The sequence below is a fragment of the Eptesicus fuscus genome, chromosome 18 (genome assembly GCF_027574615.1).
Source record: "Eptesicus fuscus isolate TK198812 chromosome 18, DD_ASM_mEF_20220401, whole genome shotgun sequence".
Lineage (NCBI taxonomy): Eukaryota > Metazoa > Chordata > Mammalia > Chiroptera > Vespertilionidae > Eptesicus > Eptesicus fuscus.
Window position 1 is genome coordinate 33,160,547 of NC_072490.1, and position 19,568 is coordinate 33,180,114.

General features: G+C 40.2%; 1 protein-coding gene across 2 annotated transcripts in view; it reads left to right on the forward strand.

Annotated features, from left to right (window-relative positions):
- The window catches only part of ATP1B3 (ATPase Na+/K+ transporting subunit beta 3), a 37,634-nt gene extending 20,144 nt beyond the window's left edge, over positions 1–17,490 (forward strand). Inside the window, exons 3-7 of one of the 2 annotated variants that reach the window (XM_054729523.1) lie at positions 3,176–3,283; positions 7,147–7,331; positions 9,133–9,189; positions 13,902–13,988; positions 16,828–17,490. In XM_054729523.1, coding sequence (XP_054585498.1) covers positions 3,176–3,283; positions 7,147–7,331; positions 9,133–9,189; positions 13,902–13,988; positions 16,828–16,998 — 608 coding nt within the window. In that variant the 3' untranslated portion in view covers positions 16,999–17,490. The remainder of the gene's footprint in view (positions 1–3,175; positions 3,284–7,146; positions 7,332–9,132; positions 9,190–13,901; positions 13,989–16,827) is intronic. The other variant, XM_054729524.1, reaches the window with a different exon arrangement.
- The last annotated feature ends 2,078 nt before the right edge of the window (positions 17,491–19,568 follow it).

A 19,568-nucleotide genomic window follows, 5' to 3' on the forward strand; every position in this document is an offset into this window, starting at 1 on the left:
CCAGACAATTGAGCCACACTGGCCAGGGTATTGGAACAACACTAACCAACTGAGCTACCTGACTATGGCTGAAATAGTCTTTGAATGCCGCTGGCTCTGCTTTTGTTGGATATGGCACTTGTCTTCAAGGTGCTGGCAATTTTTATAGGAAATACTAATGTGCCAGAATCCCAATGTATCTTCCCTAAAATGTGAACAACTTGTGGAGACAGTAGAGATGGAAGATTCTAATGGAGGAGTGGGATCTGGATGGCAGGCAGGCCGGGGAAGATGGGGATTTAGCCGGAGGTTTCTGTCTGGAGGTTTCTGTCTGGAGCGGTGGTTCTCTTCCAGCAGGCATTTGCCCTCCAGGGCCATTCGGCAGTGTGTGGAGACATTTTTGTTTGTCACACCAGAGTGGTGCCACTGTGCGTAGAGAGGCCAGGCATGTTGCTAAATAAACATCCTACAATGCACAGGACCACCCACCACAACAAAGTATTACCCAGTTAGCATGTTAGTAGTGCCAAGACCGGAGCCCAGATCTGGATCCTTGCTCACTGCATGGATTCTGAGCCCTATCAGCAGCCAAACTGAACCAATTTCCCCAACTATTTTTCTTCAATTTATTCTAATGGCTTTTCCTTTATTTGCAGCTAGTATTTGTTAAAACATCATAAATGATTCTTAACCCTTTCAGTTTATTTGAATGAGTATCAGACGAGCTCCATGCTAATTTTCCCTCATCTCTCATTGTAGCTGTTTTCTTTCACCCTAGACTAATTCTAAGATAATTATTTTTTTTGCTAAAGTTGTTAATTACCATTGAACACAATCTGATCTATTTCAGAAATATTAAACTCTGTTTATAATTGCATGAATAATATAAGCAGTAAAATATGTTTAATATAGTTAAGTACACAGTTTTAAACTGAGTTTCTTAAAACTATTTACCAAGTGTATTATGGTACTTAATGTATCATTACTTTAAATAAATAAATAAATAAATGTATGTGCACGCATATTCATATGTATGTATAATATTAGGTGGATATCCATTAGTTTGCTAAACATGATTTTCTCTTCTTAAAGGAATTATGGGCAATTTTTGTTTTTCTTCTACTTGTATTTTCTAAGTTGTGTCGTTTTTTTTTTTTTAAACCATGACCATCATTTCAATGTGTTTGTACCTAGTAAAATGCTAGTTTCAAATTGGTGTGCAGGTTTATTAATATATATTTATGTGTGTGTGTGTGTGTGTGTGTGTGTGTGTGTGTGTGTGTGTGTGTTTATATAACATGAACAGGTACGCCTAGCCACACCCTTATAGACATACACACACTCATATCCCAATGATGTAAATTGGAAAGAGATAAGAGTTACTATAGACCTCACATTCTATTGTTCTTGGTTTAGGGTAAGCTAAGATCTTTATTTGGAGTTTACTATGTCAAAAATGCAGCTGTACTGCACTCTCCTGCTGTGGATTCTTTACTTAAGAATTTCAAATAGGTTGTTAAATAGGAACTAGGACTCTGAGAGCATTGCTAGGCAATTTCAGAAGTAGCTGGTATCAGAAATTCAGTTTTAGATGTTCATACAGAGTTTTTGTAAGTTGAATTATTTTTTTTAATTCTCTTAGAAATTAGTCATGTAAAGTAATGCAATTTTAAATAGCATAGATATCTGCATGTTTTACTTTAAAATTAATTAGAAATCTGCATGTTTTATTTTGGGGTTTTCTTAAAAGTTTTATTTATTTATTTGTTTGTTTGTTTGTTTGTTTATCCTCACCCAAGGTTATTTTTGCCATTGATTTTTAGAGAGAGTAGAAGAGAGGGAAGAAGGGGGTTAGAGAGAGACACACACATTGATTGTTTGCCTCCAGAACTTGCCCCAACGGGGGCCAGGGAACGAAACTGCAACCCAGGTACATGCCTTCCCTTAACTGGGAATTAAACCTGAGACCCTTGGTTTGCAGGCTGATGCTCTAACCATTGAGCCACAGCAGCCAGGGCAAAAGTTAGGTGTTTTTATAGTTACATGCAAGCTGCCTTGACTCTGTTACTGTTTTACTTGCAGTATAGCATGTCTCATTCCTGCTATAAAATCTTAAGAAAAACAAACTACCTGACATACACAGGTTGTTCTCTCCTACATTGGATGGTCAGAGGTTTTATTTCTACTGTCGACCTAAGAAACGTTCACACCTGTAGAGAATTTTAGTAAGAGTTTATTTTAGCCCAAACTGATGGGATTGCTGGGAAGCAAGATCTCAAATGCTCCCCAGAATGATAGTTTGCAGTTTAAGGAGAGAATGTCAGGAAGATTACAAGAAGGGGAGAGAAAGCAAGGCTCCAGGGATTGATTACAGGATTGTTAACAAAATTACTAACAAAATTATTTGTTTTCTTGAGGATGATTACCCTCCAGAGGGGTCTGTAAAAAAGGCATTTGAAAGGTGTGTTAACTAGGTGCACAGAAACAATGGACAGGACTTGTGATCTAATGCTTTTTAAATGAGGAAAGCTTAAAGTTAGAGGCCTGATTATATTGCTTACAGATAAATATGCTTACATTTTCTGTTAATAAACTCATGCAACATGTTCTATACACATGGGTGATGACTCCTGATAAATTGTTGGTGTTTCTACTCCAAATTCAGTATGAGAAACAACATTTTATAGAGCAATGTTTGTTATTAAAGGAAGAATATTAACCATAGAGTTAAAATTGTATAGGCCTCTTTTACTGAATAAGGTAAGTTTTGTTTATGAATGTCCCCATACAGCTGTAATTTGAATGACAAAAGTGTTTAGATTTAATTTGCTAAAAATTTTCTCTATATATTAATAGCAAGTAGGCAAAACCTAAAAATATTTGATAGAAAAATGAATTTAGAAAGTACAAAGTAAAACTTGCATCTTTTAAGGAACAGAGCAATTATAATTAACTATAGCCAATCAGATTTAGGGAGTTATCTAATTGGTCTGAGATGACTTTGAGGATTTGGAATTCTCTTTATTGTAAATGTTGACCTTAATAGTCAGAAGTGGGAAGTTCTTGATAGTTTCGACCTACCTGTGAACACAGATTTCCATGTCCCTTACTGAGATCTGTCCTTTTAGGGGTAAGAGGAAAGAGAGAAGGAATTTACTATAGCTAATTTACCCCTTTCTCTTTTATCTCTTTATAGGACTTACGGTTTTTCCAAAGCCAGTGACAGCGTTGGAATATTCATTTAGTGTGTCTGAAGAAGAGTCCTATAAAGGGTATATTGAAGACCTTAAGAAGTTTCTAAAGCGTAAGTGTTTTTTCTTAGAGTGAGGTAAAAGTTTTTAGTTATTATGGAAAATAATACAAAATTATGATTACATTGAGAACATCATTCTTAGAGTTTATTTTGCCTTTTTTTGGTCTGTCAAACAGTCAATTAAGGACTTAGAAGTAGATTTCATGATTAGTCATGATATTCTAATATTCTAACTTATGGAAAGACATAAGGGTCTAAGCCAAACAAGCGGTTGCTTTTAATTTTTTTTTTTTTTTTAGCCTGTAAGAAGTTTGTAAGTTTATTGAGACATAACATTTATATCGGCATTAAGATGGAAAGTATTTGAGTAGTAGAGCAAAGGTATATTATATAAAATAATGCCTCTAAGTATTTGATCTTTTGCATCTAGTGTTGTGCTTGTGGCGGGGGGACAACTAGGAATGTTGCTTATGATTTTTAAAAAAAGAAGAAGAAGAAAAGAAATCTATGTATCAGTTTTGAGTTTTTTGGAGTTAACCGTTGTAAATCTTTCCCGCCCTGGCCCAGTTTTTTTGCTTGTCCTAATTCCATGGTATTAACATTCATATGATCATACGAATAATCATCAAATGCCCTGGCCTCTTGTTTCTTGATTGCCTCACCTCTTCCTTGGCTGCACACTTACAGCCACTCCTTAAGCATGTAGGACTCCATTGCCAAAATCACTGGGAGGCTTTCCTACCACAGTCTCTGTCCTTCTAGTTTGCTTATTTAACTTTCCCTCACTGTGCTTCTGCCTCATTGGGACTTTCAAACCATGGCCCTTTTATCCCAGCCAATCCCCCTATTTCCCTTCTTATCAAGCTTAGTTCCATGGCTTTTTACTCCTGCCATTACTCTGAAATCCCTTGCCTCTCTTTTTTTTAAAAATTTTATTTATTTTATTTTTAAATAAATCTTTATTGTTCAGATTATTACAATTGTTTCTCCTTTCTCCCCCCCCCCCCTATATCTCCCCACCACCTGGTTCCCACCCCCTCTCTGCCCTTACCTCCCCCCCATTGTCCTTATCCATAGGTGTATGATTTTTGTCCAGTCTCTTCCCGTACCCCCGACACAGACACCCCTTTCCCCCTGAGAATTATCAGTCCACTCCCATTCTATGCCTCTGATTCTATTATGTTCACCAGTTTATTCTGTTCCTCAGATTTTTAATTCACTTGATTTTTAGGATCACTTGATAGATATGTATTTGTTCGTTCATAATTTTTATCTTTACTTTTTTCTTCTTTTTCCTCTTTTTAAAGAATACCTTTCAGCATTTCATATAATACTGGTTTGGTGGTGATGAACTCCTTTAGCTTTTTCTTATCTGTGAAGCTCTTTATCTGCCCTTCAATTCTGAATGATAACTTTGCTGGGTAGAGTAGTCTTGGTTGTAGGTTCTTGCTATTCATCACTTTGAATATTTCTTGCCACTCCCGTCTGGCCTGCATAGTTTCTGTTGAGAAATCAGCTGACAGTCGTATGGGTGCTCCCTTGTAGGTAACTGTTTTTCTCTTGCTGCTTGTAAGATTCTCTCTTTGTCTTTTGCCCTTGGCATTTTAATTATGATGTGTCTTGGTGTGGTCCTCTTTGGATTCCTCTTGTTTGGGGGTTCTGTGCACTTCCTGAACTTGTAAGTCTATTTCTTTCACCAGGTGGGGGAAGTTTTCTGTCATTATTTCTTCAAATAGGTTTTCAGTATCTTGCTCTCTCTCTTCTTCTGGCACCCCAAAAATTCGGATATTGGTACGCTTAAAGCCATCCCAGAGGCTCCTTACGCTATCCTCACACTTTTGGATTCTTCTTTCTTTCCGCCTCTCTGGTTGAGTGTTTTTTTCTTCCTCATACTCCAGATCTTTGGTTTGACTCTTCGGGTACGGTGGTCTACAGTTGAGTGTCTGTATATTCTTTATTTCAGACAGTGTATGCATAATTTCTGACTGGTCCTTTTCCATTTTTTTGGTATTCTCATTAAGGTCCTTGAAGGTCTCTTCCAGTTTCTCAGCGGTTTTTAGAAGATTCTTGAGTAACCTTATAAATGTGGTTCTGAACACTGTGTAGTCCATTAGTTTGCTTTCCTCCATCTCTCCTACTCGTGACATACTTCGGTGTCTCTGCATTTTGGCTGCCTCCCTGTGTTGATGGAGTGGCTTTGTGTGGTCAGTGATCTATAGGGGCCGGTAGCTCAGCTTCCCCAATCACTCTAGGTGGTCGCTCTTGGTACACCCCTTTGTGGGCTGAGTGGAAAGTCTTGGTGTAGTTAAAAGCCTTGATTGCTGTTGGTACACTGGGAGGAATTGACCTCCAGGCCAGTTGGCTGTGAGGACCTGCTGTGTCTGTAACGGAAGAATTGCTGTGCTGGAGACACAGTAGGGCTTTGGTGCTCACTGAGTCTGCCTCTTGAATGTGTCCCTTATGAGAGTGGTTGAAATCTGGTGTCGTCCACACCGACCACTAGATACCCTAGTGTCTGGATCTCCAATGGGGTGCAGGTCTGAGGCCTCCCAGCAGGAGCTACAGCAAGAGCTATAGTTTTCTCCTCTTTGCTTGGGCGGTTTTGGAGCAGTCTGACTGGAGCTGCAGTCCTTATGTACATTTAGCCTCTCATTGATCTTTCCTGTCAACATGCAAAAGCCCTCAACTCTCTCCCATTTTAAATCAAAATCCTCTTTTGAATCCCACATCTTCCATTAGCTATCTTCCTAAGTCTCTTTCCCTTTATAATTAAATATATACTTATTTTTTGTGAGATATGACCATCGTTTAAAAACCCAATAGTCAAGAAAGGTCTGTAATAAAAACAGTAGTTTCCTGCCTCACCTTTCTAGCTGTAGTTCTATTCATTCAACACATTTATGAATGCCTTTTCTGTGTCAAGCACGCTTCTAGGTTCCATCAATAAAAAAAAGAAAAATGTCTTTGTGGCACTATTGCCCTGGGTGGATTAGAAGGTAGTAAGTGTAGTGGAGGAAAATAGAGCAGTGGAGGGAGGGAAGGAGGGAGGGAGGATTGGGAAGGCTGCAGTTTTGAAGGATGGGCTGGAAAGGCCTCGTGTCTCTTTGCTGGAACTTCATGGGAATCTTTCAGGATGAAGACTAAATTCTCCAGTTCAGTTATACCCACACACCAGTCGTTCTTTTTGGGGCGCTATTGCATCGCATATAACCTGCTTAGTAGTACCTTCCAATACACTACACTCGCTGAGAGCAGGGACCACGGCAGGCTTGCTCACTGTTGCACCATTGTTGCCTAATGCTGTGCCGGTGCAGAGCAAGCATTGGACAAGCCGTTTGTATTTTCCCCTCTCCTTTCTTCCCCATCTCCAAGTTGTAACCATTTTACTCCTTTACCACTTTGGAGTCAATAGTTACCTCCATCTCTGCCTTTCTCTAAGTTAACATTAGCTCTTGGCTCTGTCGCATGTCCCATTAGTATAGATGGCATAGCACTGTCTATCTTGACACCCTTCGATTATGATTTTATACTTAACACCTATCTTCCCCCTGCACTGTAAGCTCCATAAGGGCAGCAACAGTGCCCTTTTAGGTCCTCACTATTATATCTTGGGCCAGGAGCAGAGGTGGCATTTAGATCATGCTGTAGCCATGGCTGGGACCACCTCATGATGACAAAAGATATTGATCTATAATCCAGCTTGTACCAGTGTTGAAATGCAGTAAACTTCAGAGCATTAGATAGCTCTTAACAGTTAAAGGAACAGACTTAATATTCTTCCCCTAAAATTGTCTAGTAATTAGCCTCGCTGTTTTTGTCTTCCAAGAATGTTGTCCAAAGGAGGACATATTCCTAATTGTGTTTAAGATCTTTTTTGGCTGATCTGTGTGCACATATATATGTTTCCTTTGTAGCATATTCTTCGGAAGCACAGAAGAATCTCAAAAACTGCCCGGATGATGTCCTCTTTGAACAGAAGGGCCCAGTTTATGAAGCATGTCAGTTTCCTCTTACCTTACTTGAAGCATGCAGTGGGGAGAATGATCCTGACTTCGGCTACTCCCAAGGACACCCTTGTATTCTTGTGAAAATGAACAGAGTATGTACATATTTTGCTGCTGTTGCTGCTTTTCTCTAATACCCTTATTAAGAAGCTGTCAGGTATTTTTTTTAAATGTCTCATTTGTGGTAGCTTGTATAAAAGGCTAATAGTAATACTGATTGACCTTTGGAAAAATTAATACAGGCGGCAAACAAGATTGGTTCACAAATTGATCATAGTTTAGGCAGTAAAACAACTTCTGCTTTTCCCCTTTGGAGAGAGTTGCATGTATGCAGGCATAGATGAATGCTTCAAGGGGCAGGTGTTCTGGGTGTCATGCCCAAAGCATGTGCAGTATCGTCTTTGAAGACTATGTTGTAAAGCAGTTTAAAATCCCATCCTATCTAATAAGGAGGGAATATGCTAGTTGACTGCCATGCCCTCAAAGATGGCGGCGCCCAGTCCACTCAGCCCTGACTGGGTAGCAGGCACACAGCACAGCCGGGCCCGCCCCCAGGTGGGTCCAGCCACTCCTCGCGCCTGCCTCAGGAGTCCCCCAGTCCCCTCAGCCCCCCAGCCGCCCAGGGCTAGCCCAAAGCACAGGCAAGCCTCGGATGGTGACTGCCCAGCTGCCTAGGTCGGCCAAGGCTTACGCTGCCAGCAGTGGCAGCAGCAGAGGTGTGATGGGGGCATTGCCTTCCCCTGATTGCCGGGTCACCTCCCTCCACCAAGGGCTCCCAGACTGTGAGACGGGTCAAGCCAGGCTGAGGGAACCCCCTCCCCCCTCCAGTGCATGAATTTTCTAGTGGGGAATATATGAAGTATTTACTCAGAGAAAGGGTAGTTTCGTAAATAGGTGTAGATCTCTCAAGATCATGAGTTCACATAGCCCATCCAATAAGCAAATTGCTACCATCCTTAATAAAAGGACAGCTTAAGTCTTCGGAAGTTGGCACTGCTAAATAAGGAGTTTCCCTGGAGGGAGAACCAGCTAGACCCTAAAACGCCCATCTGACACCCTCCAGCCTCCATCCTTCCCCTCCCCCAGAGGACTGTGACAGCATCTGTTCATCCCACAGCACTCTGCAGGTCGTTCTGAAACACTGCCTGACACATAGTAGGCACCAATAAGTGATTGAGGGTGTTCCAGGCAGACTGTGTTAAGAATCAAGGTTAACAAAGTAAGCATAATGTAATGTCTTTTGTGAGTAATATTTACATTTTACAGGCATTCACATATAAAATGCATATAAATTCAGAATGCCAAAAATCCTCACAAAATAGATGAATAAATAACTGTTATCATTCATACAAGAGCTAGTTATGTCAACTACAAACATGCAGGTAGCCTCATTCCACAGAACTGAATGGTGCTGAGAATCTTAATGGGATTATCCCTGGAGTGTGCATTTTGTGGGATAGATGTGGACTCTGATCAGGCTCCCTGGAAACATGATGGGAATGTGAGGATTGTGACCTAACATATTTTCATGAAGAAAGGTAATTATATTGTGCCTCTGTAATTCTTATCATTTGCATTATTTGCTCATATAAATAATGAAACTTAAAGATGTCTGTCTGGTTGTTTCTTAATTTAAGGGTAGCAAGTGCAATACTGTGTTTTGGTCAGTTCTTTGGTAACTGATGTATTTCCTGACTTGCCCTAGTACAGTAATAAGATAGCCAGTTGGTAAGATTATTCTGTTGAAAAGTCCATTCTGCTCCTCTAAAATGAAATTAGCATAAAAGGCACAGATTTCAATATACAGAATTACTGTTCATCTCAACCCTTGCACTCCTGGTTCCTGTGGTATACATTTGTGATGTTTCAATTAATCATTTTTTCCCCCCACCTTAGATAATTGGATTAAAGCCTCAAGGAAAACCAGCAATAGAATGCACTGGTAATTCTAAGGTTAGTATTCAAGAAATAACCCAACTTTTGTTAAAGCTCTAGTGGGTCTGAATACTTTAAAAGTCTAATGAGTTTTAGTCATCCCCCCCTCCTGTCACATTATACAAGTCCTCTGTAGTATCATTCTTAGAAGAATGAAATTTCACCACACTTGGTGGGTAGCCCTTCTCTGTGTGCTCATTAGAATTAAAAAGACTTGCCTTCCATGTGCATTTGATTTCACATTTCCTTACAGCACCGTATGCCACAGTTCATGGATTCTAAGGTCCACCTTTTTTCTAGCTTAATAACACTGAAATTGGGGTTGGCTTTACAATTAATGGTGTCTTATGTGAGGTTTTTTTTCTTAATAGTACAATTGTGTTTATCAGTGACACCTGATATTTAATGAAACATGGTAGAGGCATTGTTTTTTTCTCCTGTCCCGACTTTGTGTGTGATTGTTTTGGGTTTGTTTGTTTGAGAGTTCTGTGCAGTTTCATCTCAGAGTGTTTTGTTTTGTTTTCTCTCCATGCTGCAAGTGCGACTAAGAAATATGTAAATATGAGTAAGAGTTCTGAGGGAAAACTTTTTTTTTTTAAGTTCTAAATTTAATTGTATCATTATGCAACATATTGACATTCCAACTCCAGTTGTGTCAGAAATATTTTACTTGAAACGTTACATTGAAATCACTTTTCAAGTTGCTTATGGAAAAATTTGTAATTCCTTTTAACCATGAAGGGAATTGTATTTGGGCAGAAACTTCTTGCTCGGTGGTTCTCAAATCCGATTATCCAGCAGAACCACTTGGAGAGCTTGTTGATTTCCATTCTTGAAGTCTTTGACCCCATTGGTCTGGGGTTAGGCCCAAAATTTACAGTTTACCTAGTTTCCAGGTGATGCTGCCAGTCTGGGGCCACACTCAAAAGAACCTCTGCGTTAGAGAATCCTTACTCGCTCCTTCTGAGTACAACAAAACATCGGGAAGTACGTCACCATAGGCAGTTCCCTTTATCTCTTTGTGCCTTATTCAGCTCAGCAGGAAACGATGAAAAGCCAGAATCTCACTTACAACCAGATGCTACATTGAAGCCAAGCTTTTCTGATAAACAAGTCCTTCTAAAAATTTACTATCATCTCTCAAGACAAAAGAAAACCTTGTGGCTATAAGCTACATTTAGAAGCTGTACTTTGTAACTCTTTATGAACCTCCTTGCTTGCAAGTCTTTGTAGTAGAAATTCCTGAGGCTGGGCTGCTAGGCTTCAGCCAGGTAGAAGTGCTCCTTTCCTGACAGTGTACCTGTGTATGCAGGAGCTGTTGCTGTTGTATGTGAGCAGACTACATAGATAAGCTTGGAATGGTGGTCTGTAGAGCCAGCACCACAAAGAAGGGAAAACACACCCACATTCAGTCCAGAAGGGCAAACACTATAGGACCCGTTCCTAAGGTTCAGTTTTATAAACCTTTGGCCAATATAAAAAACCTCCGTACTGTAACTCATCCCTTAGGAGTTTAAATGGATTTTTCTCCTTGTTTATTCTGTATCCTTTGCCTCTAGAAGAGTTTGGGGAAATGTTAATGAAAAATCCTGGTCTAATGACTCAGATTTCAGATGGTTTTTGTTATGTGTAAAGTACATAAAGTAATCAAAACAGATGGGTTTTTTTGCTTTGCTTTTTTTTTTTAGTTGTGGAATATTTTTGTTTTGAGAAAAAGCACACAGAATTGGAAGAAACGCTTATAAAACTGCGTTTTACTCCTAGGCTAGTCACAGAGGTGCGATCAGGAGTCCATACATTTTAAGTGTCTCTGTGGAGCAGGTGGAAACATTTGCTGTACAAACACTGGTGACAGAACATGTTCTTACAGGTGGCCTTTAACATGTTTATGTCATTCGTTCTTTCGGTATTTTATTTCCTTACAAAAATGAATCATGTTCATTTGAGAAAAATTTTTAAATGCAGAAGAAAAAAAATGGGTAAATGCTAACCAGAAATAATCACTACTTAAACATTTGATGTGTATTCTTTAAGTAGCTTATGGGTTAGGGTTGTATAAAAGAAAATACTTTAATTTTAAAACTTTATTTTGTTTTCAGTAGAACTTAGATGCTATTAATAAACTCTTGTACTTAGTTACTTACAGTTTCCAATATGGTACCATTTTATATGCTTAGAAAATATGATGCTTTCCCCTACAGTAGCTCATCATCATTCAGATATGCATTTCAATATTTCATCATCTCTAAATGTTTATTTTTACAGAAGGTATAAAATACAAATTTAAGTAAAAGCCTGCCAACAGAATGACTTAGGTACAGCCCAAGAGAACAATTAAGAGTGTCACAGGTGGGCAATCTCGAGTCTGTGACCTTAGCTCTGACCTTAGCTCCCCTCTCCATAATTGATCCTGCCTCCTTTTTTTTTAATTGAGTTGGGAGAGGGAGAGAGAAACATCAGTGATGAGAGAGAATCATTGATCAGCTGCCTCCTGCATACCCCACACTGGGGATCAAGCCCACAACTCTGGCATGTGCCCTTGACCGGAATCAAACCCAGGACCCTTCAGTCTCAGGCCAACACTCTATCCACTGAGCTAAACCAGCTGGGGCTCCTGCCCTCTTAAGGGTTGTTAGGCCTCGGTGAGTGAGGTAAATATCAGCTAAATGTGGCTGGAAATACACACTGAAGTGCACAATAAGCTAAACCAAAGGAAACTGTATATTTTAGGCACCACCTCTGTGTTGCTGTGAATTAGGTGATACAAAGTGCAGAAAAGCACTCATAACCAAACGATTATTTTTTCTCTTGAGATAAAATGCTATTTTCGACTTTTTTTTTTTTTTTTTTTTATGTTAAGGGAGTACAGATCCAGGGTGGTGTTGGAATCGTTGCTCTTAGTCTTGTTCTCACTGCTCTTCCCGCACCCCTGAGTCCCGGCTCACAGAACTGGCCCTTCCTGTGGAGCATCATCACTGCTTTGTGTCGTCTTCCCTGGGTCACCCCAGGCACATGTGCTCATGACAGCTAGTAATTACGCTGCAGTGTTCCATGTGCTTTCAAAAATAGAAATTACCACTCAAATCTAGAATTCAGGCATTTAGTACGGCTTTTTTTTAAAAAAAAATATATTTTATTGATTTTTTACAGAGAGGAAGAGAGAGGGATAGAGAGTTAGAAACATCGATGAGAGAGAAACATCGACCAGCTGCCTCTTGCACACCCCCTACTGGGGATGTGCCCGCAACCAAGGTACATGCCCTTGACCAGAATCGAACCTGGGACCCTTGAGTCTGCAGGCCGACGCTCTATCCACTGAGCCAAACCGGTTTCGGCAGTACGGCTTTATTTTAATTTGTATTTCGTAAACTTACCACTGATTTTAATAATTGTCTATTTGTTATCTAGAATGTGTTAAAATTACAGTTATTAAAATTAGACCGGCCGGCGTGGCTCCGGGGTGGAGGGTCGACCTAGGAACCAGGAGGTCAGGGTTCGATTCCCGGCCAAGGGCACATGCCCTGGTTGCGGGCTTGATCCCCAGTGGGGGGCGTGCAGGAGGCAGCCGGTCCATGATTCTCTCTCGTCATGGATGTTTCTCTCTCTCTCTCTCTCTCTCTCTCTCTCTCTCTCTCTCTCTCTCTCTCTCCCCCTCCCTCTCTTCCTCTCCAAAATCAATAAAAATATTTAAAAAAAAAATTACAGTTATTAAAATTAGACCTCTTTCGAATGTGTTACACGAGATTTTCATAAGTCATTTATTAAGAATACTGGTCTGGCCAGTGTGATTCAGTGGTTGATGGTTGACCTATGAACCAGGAGGTCACAGTTTGATTTCTGGTCAGGGCACATGCCCAGGTTTTGGGCTCAATCCCCAATAAAAGGCATGCAGGAGTCAGCCGACCAATGATTCTCCCTCATCATTGATGTTTCTGTCTCTGCCTCTCCCTTTCTCTCTGAAATGAATAAAAATATATTTTAAAAATAAAAGAAGAAGAATATCAGAGTTAGCTAATAAATAGCATGAATGAGTTGGCTTATAGATGGTGATTAGATTTGTCTATTCATCTGATTTTTAAATACATGGAATATAATCCCAGCTGACTCATAATACTTTTGATTGATATACATGTGCTCATAAATTTATTGAAGGGAAATGTGGTATTTAAATTGGTTAAGTGCGGTTTTTTGCTTGGATTACTTGACATTTTTCCTAATAGTTTTTGTCATGTCACCATCGTTTCCCCCTCTGGTTACAGTTACCATGGTTATTAATCACCTGAAACTTTGGGACCTGCTGCCTCCCAGGCCTGAGCACTACACTCTGGGTTGTGGCAGCTGCTGCCTTCCAGCTGGAAGCACAGCGATTTATCCTTTCAGGATGCATTGGTCCTAGATGTGCGGTGTGTTCCTGCTGCCAGGTGGCCGAGGAACTAGCATTTAGGGGTCGGAGGACAAGTAAGATTTCACAGACAGTGTGTGGCTAGATCTGGCTGTACGTTAGGAGGTGCTCATGGGAAAGCATACAGGGCAACGGGAAATGTAAGAAGAGTAAAGACAGTTTGTTTCAGGGGGTTTAAATCAAGATGAGTAAGTCTCCTAAAAACTACACTTGTGGTTAGTCTCCCCATACTGCTCATAACTGATACTGCTATGTCATAAATGCATTTTTTAATTTGCTTTTTTTGTGACCTAAAGAGGGGTTTCTTGCTTGTTTTTTTCAACTTTAGGGTGAAAACACAACAACTCTACCAGTTTATCCTCCTGAGGGAAACATAGACTTAAAATATTTTCCATATTATGGGAAAAAACTGCATGTAAGTATTTAGAAGTTCATAAGTGGGAACAGGCACATCTGTATAAAAATGTCACTTGTCTGGGACAGGTAGACCTGTCTTGTGTAACTTGTGCATCATTTGTTCTTGTTTTTAAACACAAATGGTGATGGCAAATGAAGATTCCATGTCTACAATTCAAAAAATATTCAAGTAGAAAATACCATTATCACTTTTAATTATTTAGGATGTGTTTATTTAGAGAATGTAGAGAAGTAAGTAGTCAAGAAAAAAATAAAGCTCATTACCCAGAGATAACTATATTGTAGTATAATTTCTTTCATATTTTTTAAGTATATGTATACAAATAATTCATTTTATAAAATTGGGATCATATTGTAATGTATACTTAGAAAACTTTTTATTTTAAAATGATTTCAAAACATAAAGTGGTTAAAATAGTAAAAAGAATTCCCATAGACCTTTGGCCCAGATTTCCCAAATGTTACTATTTTACCTCAGTTGTCTTATCAGTCTCCATTTATATATAATTTTTTTCCCTGAACCATTTGGGACAAAGTTATAAACATGATGCTGCTTTACACTAAATGCTTGAGTGTCATTTCCTAAAAATAAAGACATCATCTTATGTAATCTAGTCATCAAAGGAAGTTAACATGATTAGAGTACTATTACCCAATCGTAAGCCTTGTTGAGATTTCAACAGTAATGTCCTTCATTGGAAAGGAAAAGTGTGTTTCGGCCCCAGGATATCACACTGTTAACACTTTCAGTCACCTGTGACCTGGAGTGTTCCTCACGCCGCCTGGTACAGGCCTCTCTCTGCTTGTTTTGTTTGTGTTGCTCAGTTTGAGCTTGTCTGGTGTTCTTCATGATTAAGAGTAGATTGTACATTTTTGGCAGGTATGCCTCAGAAGAAATGTTACCTCCTTTTCAGAATGCCCCTCAGGAGAGACTTGGTGTTGATTAGTCCCATTAATGGTGATAGTAACCTTGAACTCCTGGTTACAAACTGGTGTCAGCCAGGTTTCTCCACTGTAATCAATAAATATTATCTGGGGAGAGTACTTTGAGTCTTTTGTAAAATTGTTTTTCTCATAGCCTTAGCATTTGTTGATTCTTGCATAAATCAGAGAGCAGTTCCCAATGTTTTTCTTTTTTACTTTTTTTTAACAAAGTTTTATTTTTTATTTTTTTAAATCCTCACCTGAGGATGGTTTTCCATTGATTTTTAGAGAGAGTGGAAGAGAGAGGGAAAGACAGAGAGAAACAATGTGAGAGAGGCATACTGATTGGTTGCCTCCACATGCCCTGACCAGGGCCCGGGCCAGGGAGGAGCCTGCAACTGAGGTATGTGCCCTTGACCAGAATCGAACTTGGGAGCTTTTGATCCGCAGGCTGACGCTCTATTCACTGAGCCAGACCAGCTAGGGCCCAAATGTTTTTCTAATTCCATCTCTCCTTTTTTCATTTACTAGTTGGCATTCTACTCTTAAGAAAGAACTTTTTCTTCCCTATCATTTATTATTTATGTATATCATTATGTTTTCATGGGTTCTTATTTTATTCAGGGGTTATATATAATGTGTTATAATCACTTATTTGGGTGCTTAAAATTGTCCCAGATTTGGCTGGTGGGAAACATTCCGGCTGTCTTCTCCGTCCTTTTGACATGCCCCCAGGATTCTTTGAGCACTTACTTCTTTCTTTCCCTTCCCAGCCCTGAAATGAGGCCCTAGTGCCTTTTAGTGAAGAATTGTATTTAGAAATCATAATGATAGTCAGGCAACTGAGTATATTTGTGCCATGTTACATGGGAATCATAAGTAGGGATATAAGAGACCTAATTAATGTAATCAGTAAGGAGGATCTTATGTACATTTAAAAAACAATAATATGGAGGTGATACAGTACAGGTCCTCAGGCACACCTGGAACAGTCACAAAAATTTATCATTAACCCTTTGCACTCGCTTGCTTTTTTTCTCGAGCTGCTACCGATGCTAACCGTGTCGAGTCACACTCGACATCCGAGTGCAAAAGGTTAAAAATACATCCTAGCCCTGGCCAGTTGTGCAGTGGTTAGAGCATCAGCCCATGCACCGGAGGGTCATGGATTCAATTCCCCGTCAAGGGCATCGATGTCTCACATCAATGCCCCACCCCCTTCCACTCTCTAAAAATCAGTGGGGGAAATATCCTCGGGTGAGGATTAACCAAAGAAATTAATAAAAAGGGCCCTTCTCAAAAGAAGGGAGGGAGTCAGTATTTTTATTAAACAACTCTTGAGTGAAAGGGAAAATTCAAACCAAAATTGTAGGATATCTAAAAAATACTGGTAATGAAACAATATAATCACAGCCCATGCGATACTTTTAAAGCAGTACCCTAACCAGTTCGGCTCAGTGGATAGAGCGTTGGCCTACGGACTCAAGGGTCCCGGGTTCGATTCCGGTCAAGGGCATGTACCTTGGTTGCGGGCACATCCCCAGTAGGCAGCTGATAGATGTTTTTCTCTCATTGATGTTTCTAACACTCTATCCCCTCTCCCTTCCTCTCTGTAAAAAAATCAATAAATATATATTATATTTTTTTTTTTTTTAAAAAGACTTGACTCTCAAGGTCATGGAAATCTATTAATAAATAAATAAAGCAGTACTCAGGAAAATTCATAGCCATAAATACTTTCATCAATAAAAATTAAGTGAAAATAAATGGACATCCAGTTTTAAGGGGGGAAAGTAGAGAATGGAAAATAATAGATCTAATTAATAGATTAAAATTTTACAGAATCAACGCTTGATGAAGTGTAGATGAGGTTACTTTGAATTTGAATTGATATGTTTTCCTTTATTTACCAGGCGAGTTATCTACAGCCATTAGTTGCTGTCCAGCTCAACTATACTGCTAGCAGTACCCCAAAAGAAGTAACAGTCGAGTGCAAGATTGTTGGATCAAAAAACCTGAAAAACTATGATGATCGTGACAAGTTTTTAGGACGAGTTGCTTTCAAGATCACAATGCGTGCATAGTAGGAGTTAGAATATGTCCACAGAGTAAATGTTGTGTTGTCTGTCTTTATTTTGCATCAGCCGGACCTGACATTCTAGAATATGAGACCACCTGAGAGGTGGGTGGTACATGACGCTGCGGTAACGTTGTAATGTGCTTCCCAGTCGTAGTGTTCGGTGTCCTCTGAAGTAACTGCCTGTTGCCTCTGCTGCCTTTGGAACCATTGTACAGTCGTCAGACGGGACTGTGAACACCTGATTCTGAACATGTGGGTCTTGTCCTATTTTTTTATGTGGTTTAATTGCCAAGTGTCTAAAGCTTAATGTGCTGTGCCATGTAAATATTTTATAGATTTAACACTGGTTAACTGTCATATATTGATGCCAACCAAGTTTTAGGGGTAAAATGGTACCTGACCAACATGAAGTGACTTTACAGCTGCAAGAAATGTGTGGGGAGAAGTTCTATGTGTGAGGAGGAAAAAAAGAAAATAAAAGCGGATTTGAAAGGTTGTCTTGGGTTTATTGTAAAGTTTTTTTTTTACATGCTGAATTAGTCTGTGGATCTTTTTTATTAAGAATAACAACTGTTGCCGAAACCGGTTTGGCTCAGTGGATAGAGCGTCGGCCTGCAGACTGAAGGGTCCCAGGTTCGATTCCGGTCAAGGGCACATACCTTGGTTGCAGGCACATCCCCAGTGGGGGGTGTGCAGGAGGCAGCTGATCGATGTTTCTAACTCTCTATTCCTCTCCCTTCCTCTCTGAAAAAATCAATAAAATATATATATTTTTAAAAAGAACAACTGTTGCCCTAGCCAGTTTGGCTCAGTGGATAGAGAGTCTGCCTGTGGACTGAAAGATCCCAGGTTCGATTCTGGTCAAGGGCACAATTCTGGTTGCAGGCTCCTCCCTGGTCCAGGCCTTTGTTGGGATGCATGCAGGAGCCAACCAATTGATTTGTTTCTCTCAGATCAATATTTCTTTTATTAAAAAAGTAAAAGAACACAAACTGTTCATTATAAAACACGTAAAAAAAAGAAAAGAAAAAGTAGTGATGGGATTATTAGTGCTGGGCCTAAATCTCTTATGAAAAGTATTTTAGACCATAGATGAAGCAGCATTTTTAGGTTATCCAGTATGAATATGCACCTACTTTTTTTTTTATTGATTTCAGAGAGGGAGAGGGAGAGAGAGAAACATCAATGATGAGAGAGAATCATGGATCAGCTGCCTCCTGAACACCCCCCACTGGGGATTGATCCCGCAACCCGGGCATGTGCCCTTGACCAGAATCAAACCCGGGACCCTTCAGTCCGCAGGCCGACACTCTATCCACTGAGCCAAACTGGCTAGGGCTATGCACCTACCTTTTTTAATGAAATTAAATTCCTAAGATTTAAATTGTGAAATACCTTGTTACTACTTTATTTAGTAGACTGTTGTCTCTAATAAAAAACATGAATTGTAAAATATAAAACATGGAACTTATTGAAAACTTCCAACCAAACAGTAGAGTTCTATTTCAGCATTCTTTGGTTGGTGTCATTGAAATTTTCCCTCCTCCTCAGGAGTCAGTTACAAGCCTTTGTCACAATGTGAGGTACTTTCTCCTTTATCGAAAAAGGTGTGCTTACTGTGTGATCCTTTTTTTTAAGCCTATTTTTTAATTTTCTCCTTAAAACGCAAAACTGATATTTTCGAGGTTTTCTTTGTGTTGATGCGACTCGGGAGAAGTGGGCCTCGGTGCCCGAGGTGAGGTGGCCTCCACGCGGATACTGGCCCTTCGGCCCCATCGGAGCTGCCACTCGGATCTTAGTGACAGCAGATTCACTTTAGACGTCTTAGCAACTGAAGACGATGATTCTTGGAGTTGTTCATAAAGCGAGCCCTTTCTGGGCTTCGCTTGTCCTCTCTGTCCTGTCTCCTAAGAGTGAAACGTGGGCCAAAAATGCAGTGACGCTAGCGCGGTGCCATGGCTGCAGCCAGGGCATCACTCGTTGGCCCAGGGTGAGCTGCCAGGTCCCGAGCAGCTGTCGACTTTGGCTCATGTGACATTCACGTGATTGAGCATATGATTACATTTCTCTGGTGTATTTTAAAGTAGTCTATGGGTCTACTTTGCTTTAATGAGCTTAGATAAAAGCAAGCCTGTTCTCAGACTGAAACAAGAATATCCAAAGTGGGGGAGTGTTGGGTTTGGGAGAGAAAAATGGGAATGCACCTGAGTCACTGAATTGTAGTCGTGCATGCATGGTTCCAGCGTGGCTCAGCCTGACTGCTGTCTGACCTTGGCTGACCAACCCAACTCTTCCTGTTGGTTTTCTATTAAAATTCGGGGAGTTCAACTCTGTCACAGGCCTGCTGTGTGCCAGGTAATGGTTTGCTGGACTCTGAGGCTGCACAGATGAGAAAACATGGTCTCTCGAGGATGTTGAATTAGGAGGGAACAGGCTCAGAGACCTGTGGCGTGTTACCACGGTGACGGCAGTTACGGCTAAGGGGCGGGGCGGGGTGTGAGGAGCTGGTCTGAGTCGGATGCGTGGCTGGGAGCGAAGGGAGCCCTGGACAGTTGCAGCCCATTTCTGCCACAT